The sequence below is a fragment of the Cryptomeria japonica genome, unplaced genomic scaffold (genome assembly GCF_030272615.1).
Source record: "Cryptomeria japonica unplaced genomic scaffold, Sugi_1.0 HiC_scaffold_181, whole genome shotgun sequence".
In the NCBI taxonomy this organism is placed as follows: Eukaryota; Viridiplantae; Streptophyta; class Pinopsida; order Cupressales; family Cupressaceae; genus Cryptomeria; species Cryptomeria japonica.
The window spans coordinates 194,365-207,469 of NW_026729003.1; the positions used below are offsets into that span (position 1 = coordinate 194,365).

Below are 13,105 nucleotides of genomic sequence, written 5' to 3' on the forward strand. Positions count from 1 at the left end.
CTGTACAAGTAAATGGAAGGAAGAAATGCGGTGACTGAGGGAAGGCTTTTATCTTCCCTCATCTGCAACTCTCTTTTTCCCCATTTGTTGTGCTATTCCACACAAATCACTCCAATAATATCTGTAATAATATCTGTGTGAGAATGGAGCGGTGAGGGGCTTCAACTGCGTCCCTACATGAGTAAATGATGAGTGGTGGTTGAGGATTGAGTGGCTCAACTCAACTATAGAACCTCCATAGTGAGGGGAAACAGTCAGTGGTAAATGATGCTTTATAAAGATATAGTGAATGGGTATTTTATTGCTGGAGTTCTAAAATACTAGTATTTGTTCTTGGGCATAATCCATGGCTTTAATTTTGTATGCTAAATCCCATCCCTTAATTCAAGGTTTTCTGGAGTTTGAGCATAGCTCATGGGTCTATTACCAAATGCTGATATGAAAGTTTGAGTCTCTGCAACTTCATGAAAGGAATGCCTGGCCTAACTTTGGCCTATACTTAGGGCATTGTTTGATGTGGAAGCCAATCGTTGGGATGCTCTCTAGCTTACTTCTGTGTATTAAGTTATTAACTATTGGTCTTCTGTTGTGTCTGATGACTTTTATTATTCAAACTACTAAATCTTTACACAATTTTTTTTGAATGAAACAGATGAAAGAAACATGCATTTGGAAAGTGTGAAAAAGCTTTATCACATCCATTGCCTCCCAGAGATTTTATTGGTGCATAAAAAGTTTGTGCAGCAGAAACAAAAGCAAAGACTGGCAGGAACTTCGCTGCTTGCAGCCCTTGTCTTCTAATGTTATGAAGTTTTTTTATGCTTAGAAAATATTTGTGCCAAGAAGAAAGAACTTTAATTATTTGATACTTTAGTTATTAAGTAAAAGTTTTGCTATCTTCTCTACCTATTCCCTATCTAGGGCATAAGAAACTTTAATATTTTGCACAGAATGTAGTAGAAAATTAAATTTATGTTGAATTGGTGTTCTAAGAACTTCACTCTCAAATATAAATTTAAAAACTCAAAGTTCAACTTTATTCCAAACTCAGTAAACTGTTGAACAATAGACTATTTCCTTCTTGAGTATTGGTTCAGATGGACCATTCTTTCATAGCATGAATAATTCATTTAACACTAATTTCATATAACAAATGTTCATAATTTCATATTTCATGAAATACTAAAAATTTCTCTGAAATCACTCATGCTGATACTACCATGACTCGATCAACTTAACATGAAATACTAAATATTTCGTGTTCCCCTCTTACGTCTGTTTACTGTTATTTCACAAATATCTGTATCTATGTAGGAAGCTTTGTAATTCCTGAACATATAATGGAAGTTATAAGGTACAGGGATCTCATTTAAATTGCAGCTGTAACATCAGTCAGGAAAAAGCTATTGGTGAAAATGATTTCAAAATCACTATATATATAATTACAATGCACAATTAATTAATGTAAAATAAAGTGACTGGACGCACAAACCAAAAGAAACCCAAACTGAGAAGAAAGTTAAAAGATTACCAACCTGCCAATAGAATAATTATTCTGGAGAGATTTTCTGGGGAAGTTTTCCAAGGGTCTAATATATATGTATATTGCCCTTCATGAAGACTAATATTGTAATTAAAATATGCAGTAATTGTCTCAATGGAGGTCTAAAATGGTAGCATAGATTAACCACCCTCGGTTTTATTTTAAGTAGTTCGTAAATAATAGAAATATTTCGTTTATATGTGATATATATATATATATAAATTACATAAATATTTTACGGTTAATTTAGTCTCTATTATAAGGAATCCCCAAACGTGGTGACCTTTAAATCTGGAGAAGCGTTTGCAGGTATAAAGCAACGTCTACAGATCCAACAACTCGGTATAATTCTTCGAATTTGTACACACTCTAAAGCTTCATATCCTTAAGAAGAAAAAGTTGATAATGGATTTTTTGCGGGAACTCCCTGAGCAAATATTTCGAGACATCTTATTAAGAGTGCCATACATATGTCACTCAAAAATTAAGCAGCTGTTGGAACCTGCCAAAGAAATGTTGGAAAGTTTTCAGTTTTATCAGGATAGAATTAAGTTTGGGCTGACTAAGAAATATATATGTTTTCTCGAGGATCATATTAGCATATCTATATACGATCCTACTGATCAGTCACGTAAACTGCTCCCTCCCACAAACGCAATCGTTCATAAGATTATAAATGTGAATCATAAGATTGTTGTGCTGGGCCAGTCACGCCATTTAACTCCATTGTTATTGATATATGATTTTTTACCTAGTATATGGAAGCATGGTGCTGAATTTCCCACCCCCAGACCTGCAAACCTAGAGTTTGCATGTTGTGCCTCACCTGATGGATCGATTTACATTGCGGGAGGAAATGATAATGGTCTCAATGAACTTCGTGAAGCAGCAGTTTATAAAGTAGATGAAGACAAGTGGGAGCTTCTTCCTAAGATGCACCAGGGAATGTACAGCTGTAGGGGTCTTTTTATTGAAGGAATGTTTTATGTCATTGATATTAATAGATGTCAAAGATTTGATCCCACCACAAGAGCATGGACAACAATAAATATGTCTATTCCTAATTCTTGCCTCGATGTTATGTATGCCTTTCAACGACTAATTGCATTTACAAGTAAAGGAATAGAGCAATATGATTGGGAAGGAAATTTATGGAGGCAATTGGAAACTCTCCCTCAACACCACCCTGTTTTAAATGTTTGTGCCACAGTGTCGTGTGATCGAATTTTATTTTGTGGAATTTTTCGTAATCCTGATATCTATATTTGTAAACTGTATATGTATAAACCTGGAGCACCTTTCTCTGAGAGGTGGATTTCTGTTGACCAACCCAATAGTTTTCTGGAAGGGATGGTTCAATCTATTGCCACCATTGAAATTTAATATATTTCTAAAATCATATCAAACATATGTTTCCTCAAAATAGACTTCAGATATCTATTTATTTGAATCAAACAATTAGTTTTCTGCTATGATATTTAAAACATATGTATCTGAAAATTTGTATGTATCTATTGTCATGATAAACATTTAATATATTTCTAAGATCATTTAAAACATATGATTGTCCCTATTGTCATATAAGTTGTGTTTTACATTTATAGCATAAATCATACGACCTGTAATCTATTACAAAATAGTGACAAACATAATTATAAATTTGAGATGAAAATTCAAAATACTTAATTGATATTTCAACACATTGCAAGTTGAGAGAATTTAATTATTTGTTGACGATGAAAGTGTGATTTTATTAAAAGCAAGAGAAGTGTACCTTAATGATAGAATGAATAAAAATTTAATCTCGTGATATTATGTTTGAAACCATTGTTGGATGAGCTTTAGTTGAAGACATGATTTAGAGTTATCATCATTATGGACTTTGGTTCAACCTCTTTTACTGTTATCACTCATTCTTGGAGTTCATCATTATCTAAGATTTGTGTTGTTTTCTAACCATTTTGATATTTAGAAAATAAAATAATTAAAAAAATGGTTTTTCTTTAATAAAATATAATATGACTTTTTATTAACCACCTCAACCACAATAGCTCATAATCTCCTAAAAAATGTATCTTTGATAACTCTTTAACTTGAAATTCTCTTTTGACTATTTATCCTCTTTCAATAAATATATAGTAGGGCTAATTGGACTTTAATTTTTTTTAGTGTTTGAAATGCCTCTTGGTATTGTTCTGTCCATTTGAACGTGACACCTTTCTTCAAAAGATGTTGAAATGGTTGACACTTGTTTTCCAATTGTGCAATGAAGCATCTTATGGATTATAGTCTCCCTTGCATACTTCTCAGTTTCTTGAGTGTGGTGGGTGACGACATGTCTAGTATAACTTTCACCTTTTTCTGGATCTATTTTTATGCCGCGGTTTGATACAATGAACCCCAAGAGTTTTCCAGATGTTACTCCAAACATTCACTTTTTGGGATTGAGACTGACATTGTATTGTTCAAGTCTATTAAATATTTTAGCAACGACATCCGGATGACCATCCCTTGATTTGGACTTAGCTAGTAAATCATCTACATAGTCTTCCATGATTTTGTGTATCATGTCATGAAATAAACTGGTCATTGCCCTTTGATGTGTAGCACCAACATTTTTAAGGCTAAATGGAATCACGTTCCAGCAATAGGTTCCCCATGGACATGTGAAAGTTGTTTTATGTTGATCTTCTCGTGCAATCTTGATCTGATTCTAACCATAAAAACCAACGATGAGTGATAGCATTCCATTGCCAACTGTGAAATCCACAATCATTTCTATGTTAGGGAGTGTAAAGTCATAGTTTTGGTAGGCTTTGTTGAGATCTCTAAAGTGAGTACAGATTCTGATACCGCTAGTATGTTTGGTTACTGATACTAGATTAGAGATCCATTCAACATAGTCTATGGGTGACAGGTCTGATGAAACCCACATCCAACAATTTCTGCAATTCGATCTTGACCAACAGAGCTATATGAGGATGCATCTTTCTAAGTTTTTGCTTATATGGTTTTACTCCAGGAAGTAATGGCTGATGATGCAAGACTAACTTGGTGTCTAACCCTAGCATATTAGAATAAGACCATGCAAAGTTGATTGGCCTTTGTGTGAAAAATTGAATGAATTTTTTTGTTCCATTGGATTCAGAGGCTTTGCCAGGTGTATCTTGTGTACAGTCTCAACATTTCCAATATTGATCTCTTTGGTTTCTTCAACTAGTAATGTTGACTGCTCTTTGTTTGTGGAAAGGTTGTCCAATTTGTTGTGAACCATATGTTCTGCTTCATTTTCATCATCTGAATTGGAAGAGGAGCTTGCTTCTCCAAAGTATGTAGCTCAATCAAGATCAATGGAAAAGCCAACTTTATGATCATCATAAGGAAGTCCATCCCTTGCACCCAAGAATTCAGCTATAGCTTCATCATTATGAAATAAATCTAATTGTGGTTGTCCTTCTCACCCCCAATCTATTAAGTGAGGATACATTAGACAAAGATCTTGTCCATCAATAGGAGAAGTTGATTCCAAGATCATATGGATTCTATTTTTGCAAACATACTTGACTGATGGTGGGAAGATTGGTATTTCTTTATATTGGATGCCATCATCTTCAACTGGTTGGTTGTCATAAGATCTAATAGATGGAAATGTACTTCAACCGTGTGTAGATAGAAACTCATAGTCATGTGAATCAATTATATTCTCTATATATGTTTCTCTATTTAATTCATATTCATGAATTATTCAATTGAAGACAGAGGATAGTCAATTGTATTAATGATGAATGGGAGATTATCCCTAATGGTTGGCTCTTCGTCTATGATAGAAGCTTCATTGAGTACTTGAATAAGAGATAGGGGTAATATTGAATTACCACCTCTTGTTGATGCATACATTGATCCAAAATCCACCATCTATGAGCACTCTTCGAACCTTCTTTTTGTGAATAAGAGCTTCTAAGTGTAGAGGATCATTTTGCATAGGCCTGTTTGTAGGTACATCCTATTTAGTGAATGCTACTTTGGAAGTTGCCAAGTTTCCAACCATGGATTGAAGTGCATTCTCATCTATATCTCTAGCAACAATATATACTTTTAATGCTTTGTCGAGGACCACCATATGAGCCGGTGAGATGCGAAGCAACTCAAATAATGAAATTTAGGCTGGATTTTTTTTTAGTTGGTCGACCATATTGTCATTTCTTGTCCATGGAGGGGGTTTTGATGGTACCCCTTGTAATGTAACCCTGGATCTTCAGGTGATCACAACACAATCTCTACTTCTTGGATTCACTGTAATTGTGGTCACTATGTTATAAAGTCCTTTCAAAAGGAAAAGGATAAATATCCTCCCTAGTATAGCTCTTTTTGTCATTAAATGTTTGCATGCTAGTCATTTTCTTTTGGAGATCTTCTACTTGTTGATCCAATATCTCTGTTTGGGTCAAGGGTGTGCTCCCTATAAGCATTTTCTACAAAAGGAATAGTGTTTGAGTACCTTGGAGATTGTTGAAATGTTATCTGATCATGTAATTACAACATAGGTTGTTAGGTGTGGCAATAGTCGATCATATGAGAATATGAGTATGGTGATCTTGATAATAATGATCGTATTCAACCTGTTCCTGTTTGTCAGTTTTATTAGTAACTAATTCTAGAAGCCCATATTTTTCTTCCTTTTCCTCATGTCCATCTCTTTAATCTTTCCAAGGTGTACTTCTCTCCTTAATTTAAAAATGCACTTTTTGTAAAAAAACAATTCTTTTCTTTTTCTTTTGGTTGTTGAAGATAAATAATAACTAATTTTCTTGAATAAATTATCTCTAGAAAAGATAATTTTAGTGGTTGTAGGATTCCATAAGTTATATCCTTTTACATTATCACTGTAATGCCTCGTCAGGAAACCTCGAAGGGATTAAGCCATAACACAAGAATAGAGTTCAATAAATTTTCTTTTAAAAGTTAAACACAACACAATGATACAATGAAATATCAAATTTGAAATTACACAGTGGAAGACAACAACTAACACCTTAAGATTTTCCCAACGAGATTACTTAAATTTAACAATTCACTTAACTCACACAATTAATCCAATAAGCTAATTATCTTAATAACGAGATAATTCTTACACAAGGATAATTTCTTTCAAAAGATGGAAATATAAATCACAAGCCAAGTTTCATCCATTAAGATCTATTCATAATCTACATTCAAGCTTTTCATTAAAATATAAGCCATGCATATAATATTCTAACACACTAGAATTTCATCATAAACATATGAGATCTTTTCATGCATACTTAATTTCCTTAGCAACAATTGAATATATTCCATTATCATAAGCTACATTATTACTTATTCCAATTTACTGCATTCAAGAGAGAACTGCAAACATGTATTTAAAATTAATCATCATCTAAACCACTTATACATTCTATCAAAATGCCATTCATGCATGCTAACACTAAACATGAAACATAAGAGAATAAGAATCACATAACAGCAAGATGATCTCGGAGTTCACCCCTAAATGGCTACATCTCTGGGTCTACTCAACTGCAAGACCCCTCTGATAATTAATAAAGTTAAGAATACATGAGGCTCTCATAATTTACAATCCTACCATCAAGGCGAAACATAAACAATATACAAGCGATCGCATCGGTCAATAAATACATAAATGATCCTTGAAAAGGAAACGATCCAGCTGAATAACAATTGAAGCTAATACCAAGGTTCATTTGGACATCCACAAAACTGAGTCATCACCACCCAAGGTCTAACATGAAACCCGATACTCACAAGGGCACAAACAATAGGATGACCCACAAACATGCTCCTAATAGGACAATACGACAACACACTAGCGAACATAGGGACAAGTGTCATTACACAACCTAGTATGGTTACCATGGTAGGTCTTCATAGGTCTCGACCCCATACATTGGGTTACCCTGGCAACCTAATCCGAACCTCCGGCCCATCCAAGCCTTATGTGGACCCACACATCCTCTCATGAAGACGAGGATGATGGTTTGCCATTTTAGGCCTTCTCACAGCATGTCGAGTTTATGTTAGCACTCGTCCCATGTGCGAGGCACAATTATCTTACTTAGAGATTCACATTCTAATCTACTATTAGGTTATCACTTATTAGACTCACTTTCGATGGGTTACCCAGCAGGCACTTTGGGCGTCACCCCCAATCGAAAGCCACTTTCCCATACAACACTAGACTATACTCAAACGAACTCAAACCAAGACATACACATGGTCAGCTGAACAGAGTTCAAAATGGAGAAATCCACCATTTGGTCAAACACGACTCCAAGAGATACACTTACTAACGGTACTCTAACCAAAGACCTGACAAACTATGGTCAACCACGAATCAACATTCGACACCCACATAAAGGATACGACCAACTACAACACCACCACAATACAACAGTCAACTCGAGACAGAGGTCTGAAATAGGTACCCAAATCAACCATATGACCGGATCCAATCAAACAAAGAATGACTTGCCATTACTTAAGCAAAAGCAAATACAGAAATTCAACTCGCAAAGGCAATAACTAGACAAGACAATATTTTCCCATATTGATTTGAACTTTAATAGTCAATCAAGTATTCTAATGATCTAAGTTTTCGAATTGCATTGATAGAAAAATCACCATTACTAGGTAAGTACAATACCACAATTCCAATGGTCCATTCGCCTATGTCTCAAAACAGAGGAGGATTATAACTATACCATTTATTTTACAAATTGAAAATACCATTAACTCGCCAACATTCCAAACAATACATTATTAATTTCCAATAGTATATCGTTTAAATGATCTAAATATCCATTGATAAAATATTTCATTTACTTCTCAATTACTCAAATGATATGTTCTTGAATAAAATATTATTTATAAATAATCAATTAATAAATATATTTTATTTCAACAATTTCCCAATAAAATAATATTCTATATTATAATTTTTAAATCAATACTTCCTCAATGAGACAAATACCCCAATTAACTCTTAATTAATAAATATATTTATTAATCCAAGATTAATAAAATATAACCAATTAATATTTAATTGCGAAATTAGCAATTCTAGAATTTAATTAGAAAAAGTGCATTAATCATAAAATGAAATTTGAATATTAATTAACGTATATATTCCATTATACAATTAATTAATATCAAATTAATCATGAATTATAATTTATGCCACATTAATCATAATTAAAAACTTAATTAAAAATTAACATTAAATAATATTAAAATATTATATATATTTTTTTGATTAAAAAAATACATTAAAAAAAATGAATTTTATAAAAACTAAAAAAAAACATTTATATGGGGGAGGGTACCCACGTGGCCCCCCTGCTTGTGAGCTCACGCTTCCATTTGGGGAAGGGCTGCTTCCCAATGGGAGCACGCAGCCCCCATGGGAGCGCTGCTGTTCCCAAAGGGAGCACGCAGCCCCCATGGGAAGCGTTGCTACCCAAAGGGACACAACACCCCTCCACGTGGTGGGGAAAACTCCCACATGGATGGGGTTAAAACAGTTCTTTTTATATATATATTTTTTAAATTTTGTTGTTAATAAAAAAAAAAAAACTTAACACATAGCAAAATAATCCCACAGTCTCACAGATACTTTAAATATAATTTTTTTTTTTAAATTTTATTTCCAAAAAGCATGGGTTTCTAATATTTACAAATACCCAGATTTAGGAAGGAAAAAACTCTCCAAAACAACACCAAATTAGCAAAACAATAAGGATTAACATCCTTGATCAAATCCCAGGCAGATTATCTGATTTCAAGTTTGAATTTGAAAGCATAAATTTGGAATTTAAACCAATTTCCATTGCAAACGGCCAATCTCATTTTTATTTTATTTTTGATTTTGAAACAAGAGCAACCAAAACTAAACTTGAGATGGAAACAAACAAGAAAGGTTTGAATTGGAAATAAAATTTACAGCTGTTCCATTTTCCCCAAATAGTTGAGATTATTCCAATTTTTCCCAAACAGTTTTCTTCAAAATCCAAAACAATTTCTGATAAGCAAAGAGACAAAAAATATAAACTAGAATCTTACCTCGTATAGCAATCCTGGAAAAGATTTAGAGAGGAGCCCAAACTGCAGGCTCAAGAAATTTCTCCTCCTTCCAAAACCCCCAAATTTTCCTCCAAAATATTTTCCAAAAATATTTTTCCCCAAAAAATTTCAATCCCCAATATTTTCCAAAAGTCTAGGTTATATGGAGAAGTTTGACCAAAATTTTTTTTTTTGGGATTAAAATATTTTATTTAAAAATAATTCTTTCAAACTATATCAATAATTTAACTTGCTTTTCCCATTTACAATTGATTTTCTCACTCAACTGAAATTTAACGTTTCTATTTCAAAAAGCTAACAAGATTAAATTAATTTATATTTCAATTAAATTTAAATCTTTCTTTTCATAAGCATAAACATAATAAATTTAACATTAAAATTAACCATTCAATTGAACTTGCTCCTAAATTGAATCAAGCAATTCAAATAATGATTAATCACATAAAAAAAAGAGCCTATTTGATTGAGTCCCCAAATAAACTAATGCATAAACACACATTAAATCAATTAAAGATTAATGATCAATCACTCGATTTAACCACACACGCAAGCACGCAAACCAAGAAAGTCAATCGGACAGATGATTTGCAAACCCAACCAAAAGGGGATACTGGCGATGACTAACGATGCTCACTTGAGCACGACTATGGTCAAACGAGAAACTCCGGACCACCTAATCCAACTCTAAGCATTAAAGAGGTACACTCAAGCCTGCAAATCCAGGCAGAGACGAATCTCGCACCCATGCGACACTGTACCGAAAATCTCCTGCAACCAAGAGTCATACATGCATACATATATAAACTTAATGAAAGCGTTAGCTCGAGATCATAACACGAAATAGGAGAATTAATAACTTGCATACAAACTGGTGCGAAAACCACATCGACAGCTATGCATTAAATCAAACATCTGACTATAACATTATATTATGATAAACTAACCAAGATTAAACCGGGATTAGAAATTGATTAGGGTAGGGGTACTGCATCCTCCCGCCCTAGGTTCCGACTTACTCCTAGAAGTCGTAAGGCTAGATGGAGAACATGTCGCATGTATCAGCCCTGAAACTCATTCAATCAAATATTAAATTGCACATAGGAATCTTTGTTTATGGGAAGGTTGTCCAATTTGTTGTGAACCATATGTTCTGCTTAATTTTCATCATCTGAATTGGAAGAGGAGCTTGCTTCTCCAAAGTATGTAGCTCTATCAAGATAAATGGTAAAGCCAACTTTATGATCATCATAAGGAAGTCCATCCCTTGCACCCAAGAATTCAGCTATAGCTTCATCACTTTGAAATAAATCTAATTGTGGTTGTCCTTCTTGCCCCTAGTCTATTAAGTTAGGATACATCAGACAAAGATCTTGTCCTTCAACAGGAGAAGTTGATTCCAAGATCATATGGATTCTATTATCGTAAACATACTTGACTGATGGTGGGAAGATTGGTATTTCTTTATATTGGATGCCATCATGTTCAATTGGTTGGCTGTCATAAGCACTAAGAGATGAAAATGTACTTCAACTGTGTGTAGATAGAAACTCATAGTCATGTGAATCAATTATACTCTCTATATATGTTTCTCTATTTGATTCATATTCATCAATTTCTTCAATTGAAGACACAGGATAGTCAATTGTATTAATGATGAATGGGAGATTATGTCGAATGGTTGGCTCTTCTTCTATGATAGAAGCTTCATTGAGTACTTGAATAAGAGATAGGGGTAATATTGAATTACCACCTCTTGTTGACGCATACGTTGATCTAGAATCCACCATCTATGAGCACTCTTCGAACCCTCTTTCTGTGAATAAGAGCTTCTAAGTGTAGAGTGTCATTTTGCATAGGCCTGTCTGTAGGTACATCCCATTTAGTGAATGCTACTTTTGAAGCTGCCAAGTTTCCAACCATGGATTGAAGTGCATTCTCATCTATATCTCTAGCAACAGTATATACTTTTAATGCTTTGTCTAGGACCACCCTATGAGCCGGTGAGATGCGAAGCAACTCAAATAATGAAATTTAGGCTGCAATTTTTTTTAGTTGGTCGACCATATTGTAATTTTTTGTCCGTGGAGGGGGGTTTGATGGTACCGCTTGTAATGTAACCTTGGATCTTCGGGTGATCAGAACACAATCTCTACTCCTTGGATTCACTGTAATTGTGGTCACTATGTTATAAAGTCCTTTCAAAAGGAAAAGGATAGATATACTCCCTAGTATATCTCTTTTTGTCATTAAATGTTTGCATGCTAGTCATTTTCTTTTGGAGATCTTCTACTTGTTGAGCCAATATCTCTGTTTGGGTCAAGGGTGTGCTCCCTATAAGCATTTTCTACAAAAGGAATAGTATTTGAGTACCTTGAAGATTGTGGAAATGTTGACTAACCATGTAATTACAACATAGGTTGTTAGGTGTGGCAATAGTCGATCATATGAGAATATAAGTATGGGGAGCTTGATAATAGTGATCTTATTCAACCTCTTCCTGTTTGTCAGTTTTATTAGTAACTAATTCTAGAAGCCCATATTTTTCTTCCTTTTCCTCTTGTCCATCTCTTTAATCTTTCCAAGGTGTACTTCTCTCCTTAATTTAAAAATGCACTCTTTGTAAAAAAAACAATTCTTTTCTTTTTCCTTTGGTTGTTGAAGATAAATAATAACTAATTTTCTTGAATAACTTATCTCTAGAAAAGATAATTTTAGTGGTTGTAGGATTCCATAAGTTATATACTTTTACATTATCACCATATGCAATGAAAAAGCACTTTTTAATCTTTTGGATCCAACTTAGATCATTTTTCTTTGGGCACATGAACTTAAACCTCATTGCCAAATACCCTTGAATGTGAAACAAAAGGTTTCTTAAATATGTACACATCATTCATAACATGTTGTTTCAAGAGCCTTACAGGGAGATCTATTTAATAAGTAACAAGTAGTTGTTGCAGCTTTTTCCCAAAAGCATTTATAAATTTGTGAACCACTTAACATACTTTTAGATCTTTCCATTATTGTCTAATTCATCCATTGTAGTATTTCTATTTATTAAGTATACAAAATATTATTTTTTTCAACAATTCATGCATTCTTACAAATTTCAACAAATTTCTTAGAACAATATTCTCTTCCATTATCAATTCTTAAAACCTTAATTTTTCAATTTATTTTGTTTTCAACTAAGGCCTTAAAATCTTTTAATTTAGTGAAAACTTCAAATTCATTCAATAAGAAAAGTAACCACATGTGTCTAGAAAGTTTATCAATTAAGGAAACAAAATATCTATATCTTCTAATTCATTCAATATCCATTGGTCCAAAAACACGAGTGAATAATTTCCAATTTACTCCTAGATTTATTACTAATTGAAGGAAATGATTTTTATTTTTTCTACCAACCACATAATGTTCAAA

General features: G+C 33.4%; 1 protein-coding gene across 1 annotated transcript; it reads left to right on the plus strand.

Annotated features, from left to right (window-relative positions):
• The first annotated feature begins 1,948 nt into the window (after nt 1-1,948).
• Nucleotides 1,949-2,926, plus strand: LOC131867725 (F-box/kelch-repeat protein SKIP20-like). Its single transcript, XM_059215532.1, has one exon. The coding sequence runs from the start codon at nt 1,949-1,951 to the stop codon at nt 2,924-2,926; it is 978 nt and encodes a 325-aa protein (XP_059071515.1).
• Nucleotides 2,927-13,105: the final 10,179 nt, after the last annotated feature.